General features: G+C 45.2%; 1 protein-coding gene across 1 annotated transcript; it reads right to left on the reverse strand.

The window, feature by feature from the left end:
- Positions 1-2162: 2162 nt before the first annotated feature.
- On the reverse strand, positions 2163-11943 carry rab4a (RAB4a, member RAS oncogene family). The gene is made up of 8 exons (XM_088609891.1): positions 11763-11943; positions 9847-9927; positions 9334-9448; positions 8093-8155; positions 7416-7570; positions 6450-6545; positions 4491-4635; positions 2163-2759 (listed from the first exon to the last, which is right to left on the reverse strand). The coding sequence occupies exons 1-7, from the start codon at positions 11776-11778 to the stop codon at positions 4520-4522; spliced, it is 642 nt and encodes a 213-aa protein (XP_088466017.1). The 5' UTR covers positions 11779-11943; the 3' UTR covers positions 2163-2759; positions 4491-4519.
- Positions 11944-12687: the final 744 nt, after the last annotated feature.

Below are 12687 nucleotides of genomic sequence, written 5' to 3' on the forward strand. Positions count from 1 at the left end.
TGGGGGGGGGGGGACGGCCACAGAAGTCCTTGGCAACAGCCAGTTATTTTCCACTCCTGAAAAGTCTACTAATCTGCATTTGGAAATGCCTGACGTTAATCAGACGATTTGACCTTGAAAGTGCAGAAAGGGAACCTCACAGCATCTCCTCCCCGCGCCAGCGACTCGGAGAGTGACATCACACACGTCACTCATTTTCCTCCCCCCCCCAACAAAAAGCTGCTGAACATCGTTTCCGATTTTTGGGAAATTAGTTGCTTTTGTTGTTTCAGTGCGCTGGGGGTAATGTCTTGAGGCTAAGATAGATTTTTTTTTTTCCTCTGGATTTTCGAGAGAACGAATGTCACCCCCTTTTGCAGGGCGTTCAACACAATGCAGCTTGTGATGAGCATCACTTACAGTACACAGGTCTCACCACAGCCACCCAGGGGTGTGAGACAAGAGACAATGAAAACCAAATGTTCACCTTGACTAAAAGAAAAGCAACTATCAACAATCTCAAAAATCAAAAGACCAAGCATTGACACCATCAGAGGAAGAAAACTCATCAGCGATTAGCGGTGTTAAGGAAATACAACCACATTGGTCAAGACAGCAACTCTGTTACATAATGCGTCTCTTAGTACATGTGAAGAAAGCCTTACTGTCCCTCCCTCGTTAAGTGCTATTAATACGCGCAGGTCAAGCTCCCAGGGGAGAGTTATCTCTGCTCCAGCAGCTGTGCAATGTGTCAGTCCAAGAGTGGTGTCAGAGTGGGGCTGACGTCTCAGCAGGCAGGGACAGCGCAGCCAGACCGCCTGCAGCCCCCTGGAGAGAACAGCGTCTCCCCCGAGCCGCCGGTTTAAAACTGACAGGCGCTCATTGCCATGCCCATGTAACCAACACCACTCATCCTCCCGGACCCACACACAGGTCAGTTTTCAAAGTTACCATTCGCCTCCGGACAACGTCCTCCAGGGAAACCTCTGGACTGTACAAGGTCCTCTCTGCCACACTCATCATCCCCCCCCGGCAGTCAGACTTGTAGATCTAGGATGCACAGCTCTGCTCCTGGATCGCTGCGGCCTCTATGGGTTTAACCTGATCAGCAGCAAAGTGGCTGAATACCATGTGAGGTGAAAAGTCTTCACCTTTGGACAAAACAAACAGGCCAAACAATATCTGCTGGAGGGTGGCTCTCATCTGACCGACTAGAGGTGCACCTACACTATAAGGTATGATCTCAACACGAGAAATAGACCTTGTTTCTGCGAGAGCAGGTATGACTGCTGCTATGTTACAGAGTAATACATCTCAACCAATGCAAGCCAGGTACTCTCTCAAGTGGGGGTTTTGGCTTCAGTCCATCAACACACATCAACTGAGGAAGCCACCAATAAGGGCTTTATAAATCACCCTTGAAATAAATGGAACCACTCATTTCTACAGGGAAAGCAATACTAAGGCCCTTAACATTATGAGGAACAAATCCTCACATATCAACAATGAGCATTTTGAAGGTACAGTAGTCAAGTCAGATTGCAGAAACTGGGTATGATTACCGTCTTGATTCCTTCAAATGTCCATTAATCCTTTGAGGGTCCTTGGAATGGATTGCCTTTTGCCTGGACTAAGGGAATTGTCTCCTTTAGAAATGTCCTGGGGCAATAACTGCTGTCCCTTATTTAAAAAAAAAAAGTTGGCATTCTTTGCCAATGTAAAATAAAATCATTTTGTTCTTATTACCTGGATTCCACAAAAAAAGTATCAGCAGCAGTAACCAGTAAACTACATTCAACACAGACAGGATTCTACTTACAAAGAAATGTCACAAAACCTAAGACTATCACAAAATCTGCTGCTAGATAAATGTGAACCATTTTAAACTTTCATCAATTATTAGAGGTAATAGCTCAAAGGCTACTTTCTCCTTGTGGGCAAACAGAAAATTCTTTAATTGGGTAGTTTGCAAAACATTCTTAATTTCCAGAAATTCCCTTTCTAGTTGTTACTCTGCAGAAAACTAAAACAGCTTCAGAAACTACCAAAAATGGATTGTAATTTATTTGTATCCACCTGTTTTTAAAAATGCATTCAAAGGATCCCAAGCACTAATATTCTGGATAAGATATTCCTTAAGAATGAGGTAAAATCCTCCACAGATTCAGTCGCAGCTGCACTGATAAAAAAAAATCTTATAATCATTTATTTAAAAAAAAACTTGTTACGGACATAAATTAACAATGCATGAGTGACGTCATCATAAAAGAATCTAGTAGATACAACAGTCACAGAAATCAGCAGAAACGACAGGTCAATACAACAAGCCAGTGTGACAGATCATGACTGATGAAAAGCTCATTTAGGAATCTGACAGTCGTTAATAGGATATGGTCAAACTGAGTCACTGGTGCCATAACCTAATGATTAATACTCTATAGCTCAGTCAATAAAACATGCTTTTAAAGAGGGTAACAGTGTAATTAATACTTTATACATGAAGCACTTAGGCAAGATGTAACAGCGGGCGAACAGGGAGAGGAAGGTGCTCATGAGTGGGCAGGTTAGGGCACGGACATCAAGAAGAGTCTGCGACCACGCTGGCCACATCCGGTTAGGTCTCTTCTGCTAAACGCTCCAGAGCAGGCCGAGCCCCAGGGGACACCCCGAGTCTCTCCGACAGCACCTCGATATGTACCGCAAGGAAGGTCGGGGAATCGCTCAGCCCCCTGAGCCCGATCCGAGGTTTCCCTGCCTCTCTCCTCCTCTTCTCATCAGACCTGCGGGAGAGGGCGCACAGAGTCAAGAGCACTGCAGAGGCTGGGTTAAAAGAAGATGCCAACATATGGACACGGGCTTCTGGGCTCAGTTACAGCAGAGCTCCAAGGCCAGGCTTCCCAATCCTAGAGGATTGCAGTTGCACAACCCGACCCTTTAAGTGACTTACCAACAGGAGTATTCAAACTGCTTGGCTGCTTGCAGCTCTTCCACATGCTGGAGGTGGCGTTTTAACTACCGCATTTCATCAGTAAAATAAAATCCAAAACTTGTCAGAAAAAAAATGACTTGCAGATGTTCCATTTGAGCAAACTTAGTTTTAATTAAGGCTTCAATGAGGTGATTAAGGGTGTGGGCCTCCAGGGCCAAAATTGGCAACTCCTGCTCGAATGGATTATATAGGAATTAGGTGCTGCAGTGACAAAAACAACTTTTCCAGGTTTGTACTAATTAGCTACAACATCTGATGGCAGCAGACTAAAGTGTTAGCACCAGCCCCTGGCACTCATTAGTCTGCTTTAGAACATCAAATTAGGGACAGAAGTTTACTTGCCCAGAATGTGCAAATAATTGTTTGCATGCCTTTGAGCTCATCAGAGAATGCAAAATGGCTTGACTGGGATGTAACAGTGGTTTAACACACAAAAATGTAATTATATCCCTCAGTGATTGTTTTGCATCAACCAGATGATTGACCCCCAAAATGTGCATACTTACACACTGGCTCCTGATTGGGAATCTATGTTGTGCACCTTGTGGGACAACAACTGTTTAGTTCCTAAAATGTCTTTACTTTCTATTTAAGTCGCCAGCATTTTACATTTCAGGGGAACCCAAATACGGTTATTTAAAAATACCAGAACAACTGGACAGGAGCCAAACTCATGTCAGATATAACCACCTTAATTTATTCACAGTACTGGGAGCTCAGAGGATTCCTCGTATCCCTGGGCACATAACTTAACTGGAACTGTACAGACGCAGTCATCTGGTAAGGCGAGTGGGGGACTGCTCCATCTGCAGCTGGAAATTCAGGAGGTGGCTTGCACAGCGCTGAGGGATCAGAAATAGCAGGAGTCCAAGATAGATCTTGGAGGAGCTCCCACGATCTGGGGCCCAGCAGCTCCCAAATGCCTAATACAGAGAAGGGCTGGGAGGCGGCCTTATCTGCAGCAGACAAAGGCCTAATTGCCATTAAGACCTCATCTTGGCATTGTGCCTTAATCACATCAGCAGTGGTTTGTACAAGGAAACCGCTGATCTTCAGTTCATGGGTTTATTTGTAAACGATGGTTACACGGAACAACAGAAATATTTGTACTGGACAGAGGAATTCTGATTTTGTCAGCGAAAAAAGGTAACCTGTAATTCACTTAAGTAATTCTACAGGGTAACTGCGACCTAAACCAAAATTTCTAAACATACTGGAGAGATCCACAATGCAAATGAATCTAATTTCACTCCTTGGGTATGTAAAGGTCAAGTAAAACACAGTCAAGAATGAAAAGCAATTTTAAAATAATTTGGATCGCACTGTTTTACTTTACAGCACGTCACGCAAACAGCCCGAACACATGCTGGAGTCAACTCCAGGATAATCAGTCCGTTTTTGTTTGTGCACAGAGAACCGACAGCTGGATGTGAATTGAGGCACGCTGCTCTTGAACTGCTCTGGGTTCACACAAGTGCAGGCGAGACGGGGGTCACTCTCCTGGCCTCCTGCTCACACTCACCTTGTTTCCAGTAGGGTGTCTTTCTGTCACTAACAGCCACATTCCTGGGTGCTCTGGGCCTGGGCTCTGCGGGGTGACCTCAGCTGTCTCAAAGCGGCATCTCCGTACTGAATCCCTGATCCCATTCTCTCTGGATCCAATTCCCCTGGTACAGCAGCGTGTATAAAGAACAGTTAATGCCCTGAGGCATGTCATTCAATATTCCACATTTAACCCACAAGTCATCCAGACAGCACCCCTTTAAGGACCAGGGCTGGGTGCTCTGATCCCTAAATATGCTTGTGCTCGGATGCCGTTTGTGGACTTCAGCTCTGCATTTAATACGCTGCAGCCCCATCTATTGATAAGTAAGTTGAAGCAAATGTCCGTTAACCATAACATTATAAGATGGTACCATTCATTTTTAACAAATCGCACACAGTATGTCAGGGTCAACAAAACTCTTTCCGAGTCACGATCTATAAGCACAGGTGCCCCTCAGGGCTGTGTGAGCTCTCCAGTTCTGTCCACACTTTATACAAGTGATTGAACAAGCAGTAGTCAAAGCAACTTCATTTTCAAATTCTCAGATGATACAGCTGTTCTTGGCTTAATGCATAGAGGAAGCAGCTCAGCTGTATACATGTCAGAAATGCAAAGGTTTGAGCAATGGTGTGACAACAAAGCCTAATTCTCAATGTTAAAAAACTAAAGAAATAGTTTTCGATCCCAGAGCAGTTGGTGATCACTCACAGGTAGTAATCCACAACGAATTTATCACTCAGGTCAATTGATATAAGTACTTAGGTGTACACATAGACAGTAACGTGTGCTGGTCTACTCATGTGGAGAGTGTTTGTTCCAAAGTTCAGCAGCACTTATATTTCCTGCGAAGACTAAGAGTGTTTGGGGTTCGACAAGAAGTAATGCTACTCTTTAATCGTGCTGTAATCGAGAGCATTATCAGGTATGGTATTTCAGTGTGGTTTGGCAATCTATCAGTTCATTTTAAATCGCAAATGACCCGCCTCATCCAGACAGCTGTGAAGGTCATGGGAGTGAAACAGCACCCCTCCCTGCAGACAATCTTTGAAAAATCCATAATCAAACAGGCTGGGAAAATTATATCAGATCCTTCCCACATCCTCAACTCTGAATATCAACTTCTTTCTTCTGGCAAATGTTTTAGGGTTCCCAAATGTAAATCAATCAAATACAAACATTCCTTTGTTCCACTATCCATTAGAGCTATCAACGCAAATGTCAAGGATAAGCACAATTTTGACCCTTACAACCCACTTGAGTGCAATATGTTTTGTGATGTGTTATAAATGTTACATGTTGTTATGTGTTATACTGTACATGTGCAATAGAATGATGTGCAATGTTTTTCTTCTCTCTTTTTTTTTGCATTCTATTTAAATGTACAGGAGTGCTGGGTGTCCATAAAAAATTTCCCTCAGGGGACAATAAAATCTTATCTTAACTGTACCCTGTAATATCAGATTGCTTTTCTCTGCACAGTGCTGGAGGCTGTTTTTATTTCTAAATACCAAGTGCAAATACTCACCTTCAGTACCCACTAAAATAAATATACAAGTACAAGGAAAGGGGTACTTTTTAAAATCTCAATGTGATCCATAAAGAACTGGCACTGGTTCAGATCAAACCCTCCGTTGTCTCGATCATCTCATCAATCGAAAGCATAAAGCACATCAAACCCTAATCTGTCCTGCCCACTTGTCAGATCTAGCCAGTGCTTGGTCATTCCTTTAGAAACCTAGATTCCAGACAACTGCACTCATCACACACACCACAGAAAACCCAAAGCAACAGAACTAATACGATATTGATGAGACGCGGGCTCAACCGGCGCAGGGGAAAGGCGGAATTGGTTTAGGGAACACTGCATAAATAAGTGTTGCATAAGCAAATCTGTGATTGTGCAGCTTCACTGAGGCAGACAAAGAAAACAGATACCCGATTCAATCTTGTTCAGGATTTTCCTGGCACACTGCACAAAGGCCTCCTCCACATTCTCCCCTGTGAGTGCGCTCGTCTCCAGGAACATCAGCTCTGGAAGACAGGATGTGGGAATGCGTAAGACTGTTAACTTTCAGTGAATATCAGACGTTAAGGCTTAAGAGGCAGGTGATTTGTACAATAAACATACTACTGTTGCTGTTTAGGCCCAGTCTAAAGGAGGGCAGGGAAAGAGAGGAGCAAGGAAAAAGAAAACCACAACCAATATGAAAGTACCATGACCTCTAGTGGCACTCCATGGGAACTACACTCTTGACACACCACAAAAACTCATTCCAGGAACGTTTTTTACTTGATCATGAAAGAACACCAAGCTGATTAAAAAATAGAAGTTACTAAAGCGACAAAAGGAAACCCAGACCATACTTTCATTAATTGACAGAATATATCTCCTGTGGGGACAGGTTTGCTACCCAACGCCCCAGGCTCTGAGACACAAGAGGCCTGTAGCCCACCAGCACTGGTGAAATAGAAGGGAAACTCTCTTGGCTGCATTTAGTTTTTAAGACCGTCAGATCTTTATGAAATGCAATATAAAAACTCCAGGGTAAATGAAGCACTGCAGGGCTTATTTATTTATAGTTGTTTTATATTGCACTTCATGGAGCCTCTATGTTTAATGCTAATATTTACAGAAATATCAAAGCCCCAAACCATCAATATATCACCAAAATATCAACCTACTGTTTAACAATACATCAGCCTGCACCTTGTAAAACCTGAAGTGGAGAAACCGCTTGGCAACAGGATTTTATAAACCTGGTTTAGAACAAGGCATGAAAAAGAGACTACACTTCCTTCGATGCTAAATAAATAAGTACCACACCAACTAATGCCCCACTTTGGCTCCGTAAGAATGTTCCTTCACACGATTCAGGCTCAGAAATGGCAAGGGACACTTACCGTTTTCTTGAGCAAACCTTGAAGCCTCCAGGAATGTCACCTCCCTGTCTGCATCCAAATCCTTCTTATTGCCACACAGGATGATGACGATGTTCTGGCTGGCCAGCATCCTGGCGTCCGTCAGCCAGTTGGTGAGTGCGTTGTAGGTTTCTCGGCTGTGTCCAAACAGAACATTACAGATGGCTTTAAATCAAGGACGCGTTCCATCGCAAGACACACGCCTGCATTTGCCATGCGGTTTACAAACGCGAAATGCCCTTCTAAGCTTCACAGAAGCCCGGACATCACATTAACGTCGTAGGAGCACATTTATTTCTGTTCAGCAAATCTACTGGGCTTTTCTTGCGACGAGGTAAAGGAGTACAAAAGAATAAACTCCAGTCTTCACTTTGCAACAGCTCTCCTTCACATCAGCACTGCAGAGGAACAGCACTTCACTTTCCTATACAAAAAGTAAAAATAATGCTTAAGGCTTTAAAGCCAAAAGTGATGGTTTTTTTAGTATACTTTGGTTACTAAGTAACCTTCCACTGCGTTTCTTCTAGAAAACTTATAGTGATCTATTGGAAAGCTTTACCGGTTCCAGGGGGAAAAAAGACACTGTGTTTTAATTTGATTATTTTCATCAAGGCAGTGTGACTGAGCATCAAGCAGGTTCTACTGTACGAGGCTCTTACCTGGTGATGTCATAGACCAGCAGAGCCCCTGCAGCCCCTCTGTAGTAGCTCCTGGTGACTGACCTGCCAGGAGATGACACTGAAGAGTTAACCAGGAATCAGTGAATTCTCCACGTTTTCCCCTGCTCAGCCACATGGTCAGTGTACTATAGCAGTAATCAACAGCTGGATCTGGTTCAGGCTACTGTGCATACAGTGCAGGCTTTTACTGAAACCATGCACAGGTGATGGATATTTCAGGCTTGTTACCTTACAGTTAACCTGCTTAGACAGGCACATAGAGCAAAGACAGTATCAAGCTTGATACTGGTGCAAACAGTACAAGAACCAGCAGCTTGTGAAACTTCAAACAGGTCAGACAACTGCTCCCTGGGAGTCATATTTGTTTCTCTGGAATAAGCAGAACTGCTGAACCTCTAAAAAAAAAAAAATAACCGAGAAAGACTAGAAGCACATTTCATGCATCAAAGATCAACAGCCATCCAATGCAGAAGTTGTGACGTAAAGTTATGACAAGACAGATATGTCCCGTCACTTTTGTCACAGATCTGTGAAGAGATGCTCAGACACCAGCTGGGAGCCACAGTGGACTTAAACAGATCCCACTTTAGTGTTTATGCACTACGTAATTGCACAGTTCCTTACAAAATTAATTTAAGATGATCTGGTTTTGGTGTTCGAGTAACCATAGAGACACACTCATAATTCTGCACAAATGGAAGCACATTAACGTACTAAAGCTTCGATACCCCTGAGCTTCTGAAGCTGCACTCTTCAGTGAATCTGAAGGACAGCCTAAAACAACACTGCTCACAAAGCATGCAGGAGGGTGCAGCTGCAGTCATGCCACCAGCATTGGACATCCAGCACAGACCTGTACTGCATAGAACAAACTGTGCTATTCTGGGGTGGGAAGACAATGTAGACAGTGATGTACAGAGAAAAAGGAAGAAAAGCTCACTTATTACTTGCTACCCGACATCAGAGCACAAATTGCAATACTACTTCACATTACCTCTCGACACTGTAATGAAAACTACTTTATCCCTATTTAGACATAAAAACGTGAAGAAACCTCATTTAATGATCATAACATACATAGCTGCTTTTTGGCATGGATCAGAATAATAAACGCACTTGGTGATCACCAAATGCTCCAGGGCTAGACTTCAACAGGAGCACTAACACAGCAGTGACTTGTCAAGTCCGGGGAACATCGGCTGAAAATATTAGCACCATACCTGAATCGCTCTTGCCCTGCAGTGTCCCAGATCTGCAGCTTGACAAATTTATTCACCACGTTTATAATCTTCGAGCCAAACTCCACTCCAATGGTGTGATTCGAGTCCTCTTTGACTAGACAAAAAAAACAGTCAGTTTCACAGACCTGGACACAGAGCTGCACTGAATACTTTGAGAAAACGTTTTGAAAAACCTAAGAAAGATTCAAAAGGAGAGGAGGTCCATCAGCCCAGTTTTGCTCATCTAGACTCATCACTTAATTAAGGATCCTCATTACGAATTTTCTTGTAAATGAGCTGTGACGTGCTGCTCACAGAGCTACCTGGCCACATTCTCCGAGCTAAAACAGCTGCAATCCTTCCAAAACAGCTAGATGGGCTGATGGATCAAGCATCAATAAGCTACAGTGGACCATCCCTGTCAAATTGCTTCTCTCAAACACCTACGCTTATTAAAAAACACAACATAAAAAGAACTGTATGCAAGCTCCACAGAAATTGGACAGCACTTACATTTTCTCTCGATGAACTGGTGGAGGAGACATGACTTGCCTGTACCTGCATTCCCAATCACCAGAAACTTGAACAGGAAGTCTGTGGAAACAAACCAGAAACAAACCAGGTTACAGTAGTCCTGACCGGATCATAGCCAAAGAACTCCTCTACATCTGCATCCATCTAATAATAATAATTCCTTATACTTATATAGCACTTTTCTGGACACTCCGCTCAAAGCACTTAACAGGTAAGGGGGACTCTCGTCCACCACCAGTGTGCAGCCCCACCTGGAGCCAGAGTGCTCCAGTACGCTCCCCAGTGGGGAGGAGAACAGAGTGATGAAGCCAGTTCAGAGATGGGGACTACTAGGAGGCCATGACTGGTAAAGCCAGAGGGAAATTTGGCCCGGATGCCAGGGTAACACCCCTACACTTTCAAGAAACACCCTGGAATATTTAATGACCACAGAGAGTCAGGACCTCGGTTTTACATCTCATCCAAAAGACAATTACTTTTTACAGTATAGTGTCCCCCTCGCTATACTGGGGCATTAAGACCCACACAGACCACAGAGTGAGCGCCCCCTGCTGGCCCCACTAACATCTCTTCCAGCAGCAACCTTAACTTTCCCAGGAGGTCTCCCATCCAGGTACTGACCAGGCTCACACCTGCTGAGCTCCAGCGGGCTGCCAGATGTGAGTTGCAGAGTGATATAGCTGTGGGCAATCTAAGGCAGAGCATCCCAACTCCAGTGTTAGGGATCCCAAATCCAGAGGTGTTCCAGCTCTCCTTCAGTGCTAAGCAGCTCCTCACCCGGGAGAAGTACTGAACTCTTCCCTTGGTTTAACCTGACCACATTATCCCCTCTCTACAACCCACAGCTGTTGGCAATTTAAAAGAGACACAAAAAACCTCCTGGGTCCGGCACCCGCAGACTCTGGTGCGTCAAGGTGAACTGCGTCCTGTCAGGCACAACAGCAGTCCACAGAACGAAAAAAAACATCTCTTGCACCGCTTCCAGTCCTAAATCAGCCCCCCTCGCATGCTGACAGCAGACGCTAACACAGGCCCTCCTAATTGAATTAACGCAGCGATCTGTCAGCACAGCAGTCTGGGATGAATTACAGCGGACAAGTCTCGTCCGTTCCAGTCCAGGCCGCCGGCGCCTTATCTCTCCTCTCCCTGGCAGCTCCAGGTACTTCCCGCAACAACACCTTCCAGCTCTGAGCTCGGCATGGGCACCCCAGGGTGACACGCGATTAATACGCGCTGTAAAAGACCATGTTGGGTCACGAAGTCAAATCGCCAGCTCCAATGCCTATATTTCTGCCTGCCCCCTTTCGCACGAAACGCACCTGGCTCCTGACAGCGCCTGCGACGGTATTTACCAGATAGTTTCATCTGTAAAAACACAATGAAGCGTAGATGGCTAACATGCATTTGAGGAACTGGGCAAAAAGGACTCGCATCTTCTTGTTACGGGAACTTGCCTGTTTTTTTATAAAGAGCCAGGAGAAAGAAAGCTATTATTATGTGAGAAGATAGCGAAAGGGTTTTTCAAATCCGCATCTCCAAAACAGCCTTTGACAAGTGATCACACCGCTAGATATTAAGAGGGTTTCGCCTGCCTTTACAATACGCTTGTTTAAACACCATTTACGTTACAAAGAGTACCAGTGAGCTTACTTTTCTGTAAGCACGAATTCAACCCGGCGGCTCAGATCTGGTCATTTTACAATCCACACAGTACGCGTCTCCCCGCGGCCGGTGGAGAGAAACGGGAAGCAAACCGCTTCTCAGGCCCGCCTGGGCGCCGCTCCGACCGCGGCAGGTCCGTCCCGGAAAGACCCGGCTCTCCCCGGACACCTGCCGCTCTCAAGTTACCGGGCGAAGACATGTTTAATCACCGTGAAACCAGCCGCGGTGCCTACCGTAAGTCTCGGACATGGCTGCCTGGGACGCGGGCTCTTGTGTGTGTGTGTGTTTTTTGTTTCAATCGTGGGTCGGAAAGCAGAGCAGAGATGAAGAAAAGGAGAGAGAGAGATTCCCGCAAGGAGCTCTCCGTGAATCCCGGTCCTTTCCCTTTACTTCCTGTAGAGCCCTCTTCAAAATAAAAGCCCTCCCCCTGCCCAGTGAGCTGTGCGCCGCAGCGGTGAGCGCCGGCGTCTGCGAGCGGCCCCGAGTCCCGTCCGTGTGCGCGCACGGGCAAAACCTCTGTCCGGACCGGCGTCCTCTGCGTCCGCCGAGCGTGAAAACCCATTCCTCAAAGCAATGCGTGTATTTACAGAGCTGAGAACGGTTTGGATGGTAGTACTTAAATGTCTAGTACTCAAATGGGTGGCACTGTACCTAAGGATCTGTGCCTGTGGCTGGATGTGGATTTGCCAGTTCAAATCCCGCGGCCGATAGAGGAATCCTACTCTGTTGGGCCCCTGAGCAAGGCCCTTAACCCCAGCTGCTCCAGGGGTGCTGACCCTGTGCTCTGACCCCAAGCTTCTCTCCCTGTCTGTGTGTCTATGCCTCATGGAGAGAAAGCTGAGGTATGTGAAAAGATGAATTCCTAATGCAAGAAATTGTATATGGCTAATAAAGTGATCTTATCCTATCATGATTTTGCCTGATTCTACAGGACTGGCGGAGGGATGTTTCAGGGGAAGGTCACGACAAGGGTTTATTTATTCCTTAGGGTGCCCCTGTCAGGACAGTCAACCACAACTCCATGTTCATTGAAACTGCAGTTGCAGACTTTGATCTAACAGGGGCTTCTAAATATAGTAATAATTCCTTACACATATATAGCACTTTTCTGGACACTCCACTCAAAGTGCTTTACAGGTAATGGGGACTCCCCTCCAG

This window comes from Lepisosteus platostomus, chromosome 17, assembly GCF_059453375.1.
Source record: "Lepisosteus platostomus isolate fLepPlt1 chromosome 17, fLepPlt1.hap1, whole genome shotgun sequence".
Taxonomy (NCBI): domain Eukaryota; kingdom Metazoa; phylum Chordata; class Actinopteri; order Semionotiformes; family Lepisosteidae; genus Lepisosteus; species Lepisosteus platostomus.

Excerpts from the sequence above, each read along its gene's own strand:
- rab4a (XM_088609891.1), bottom strand. Across the intron at positions 8,156-9,333 it reads GCAGGGCAAGAGCGATTCAG|GTCAGTCACCAGGAGCTACT; the intron begins GTATGGTGCTAA and ends ATCTCCTGGCAG. Across the intron at positions 7,571-8,092 it reads CTGGTCTATGACATCACCAG|CCGAGAAACCTACAACGCAC; the intron begins GTAAGAGCCTCG and ends GTTTGGACACAG.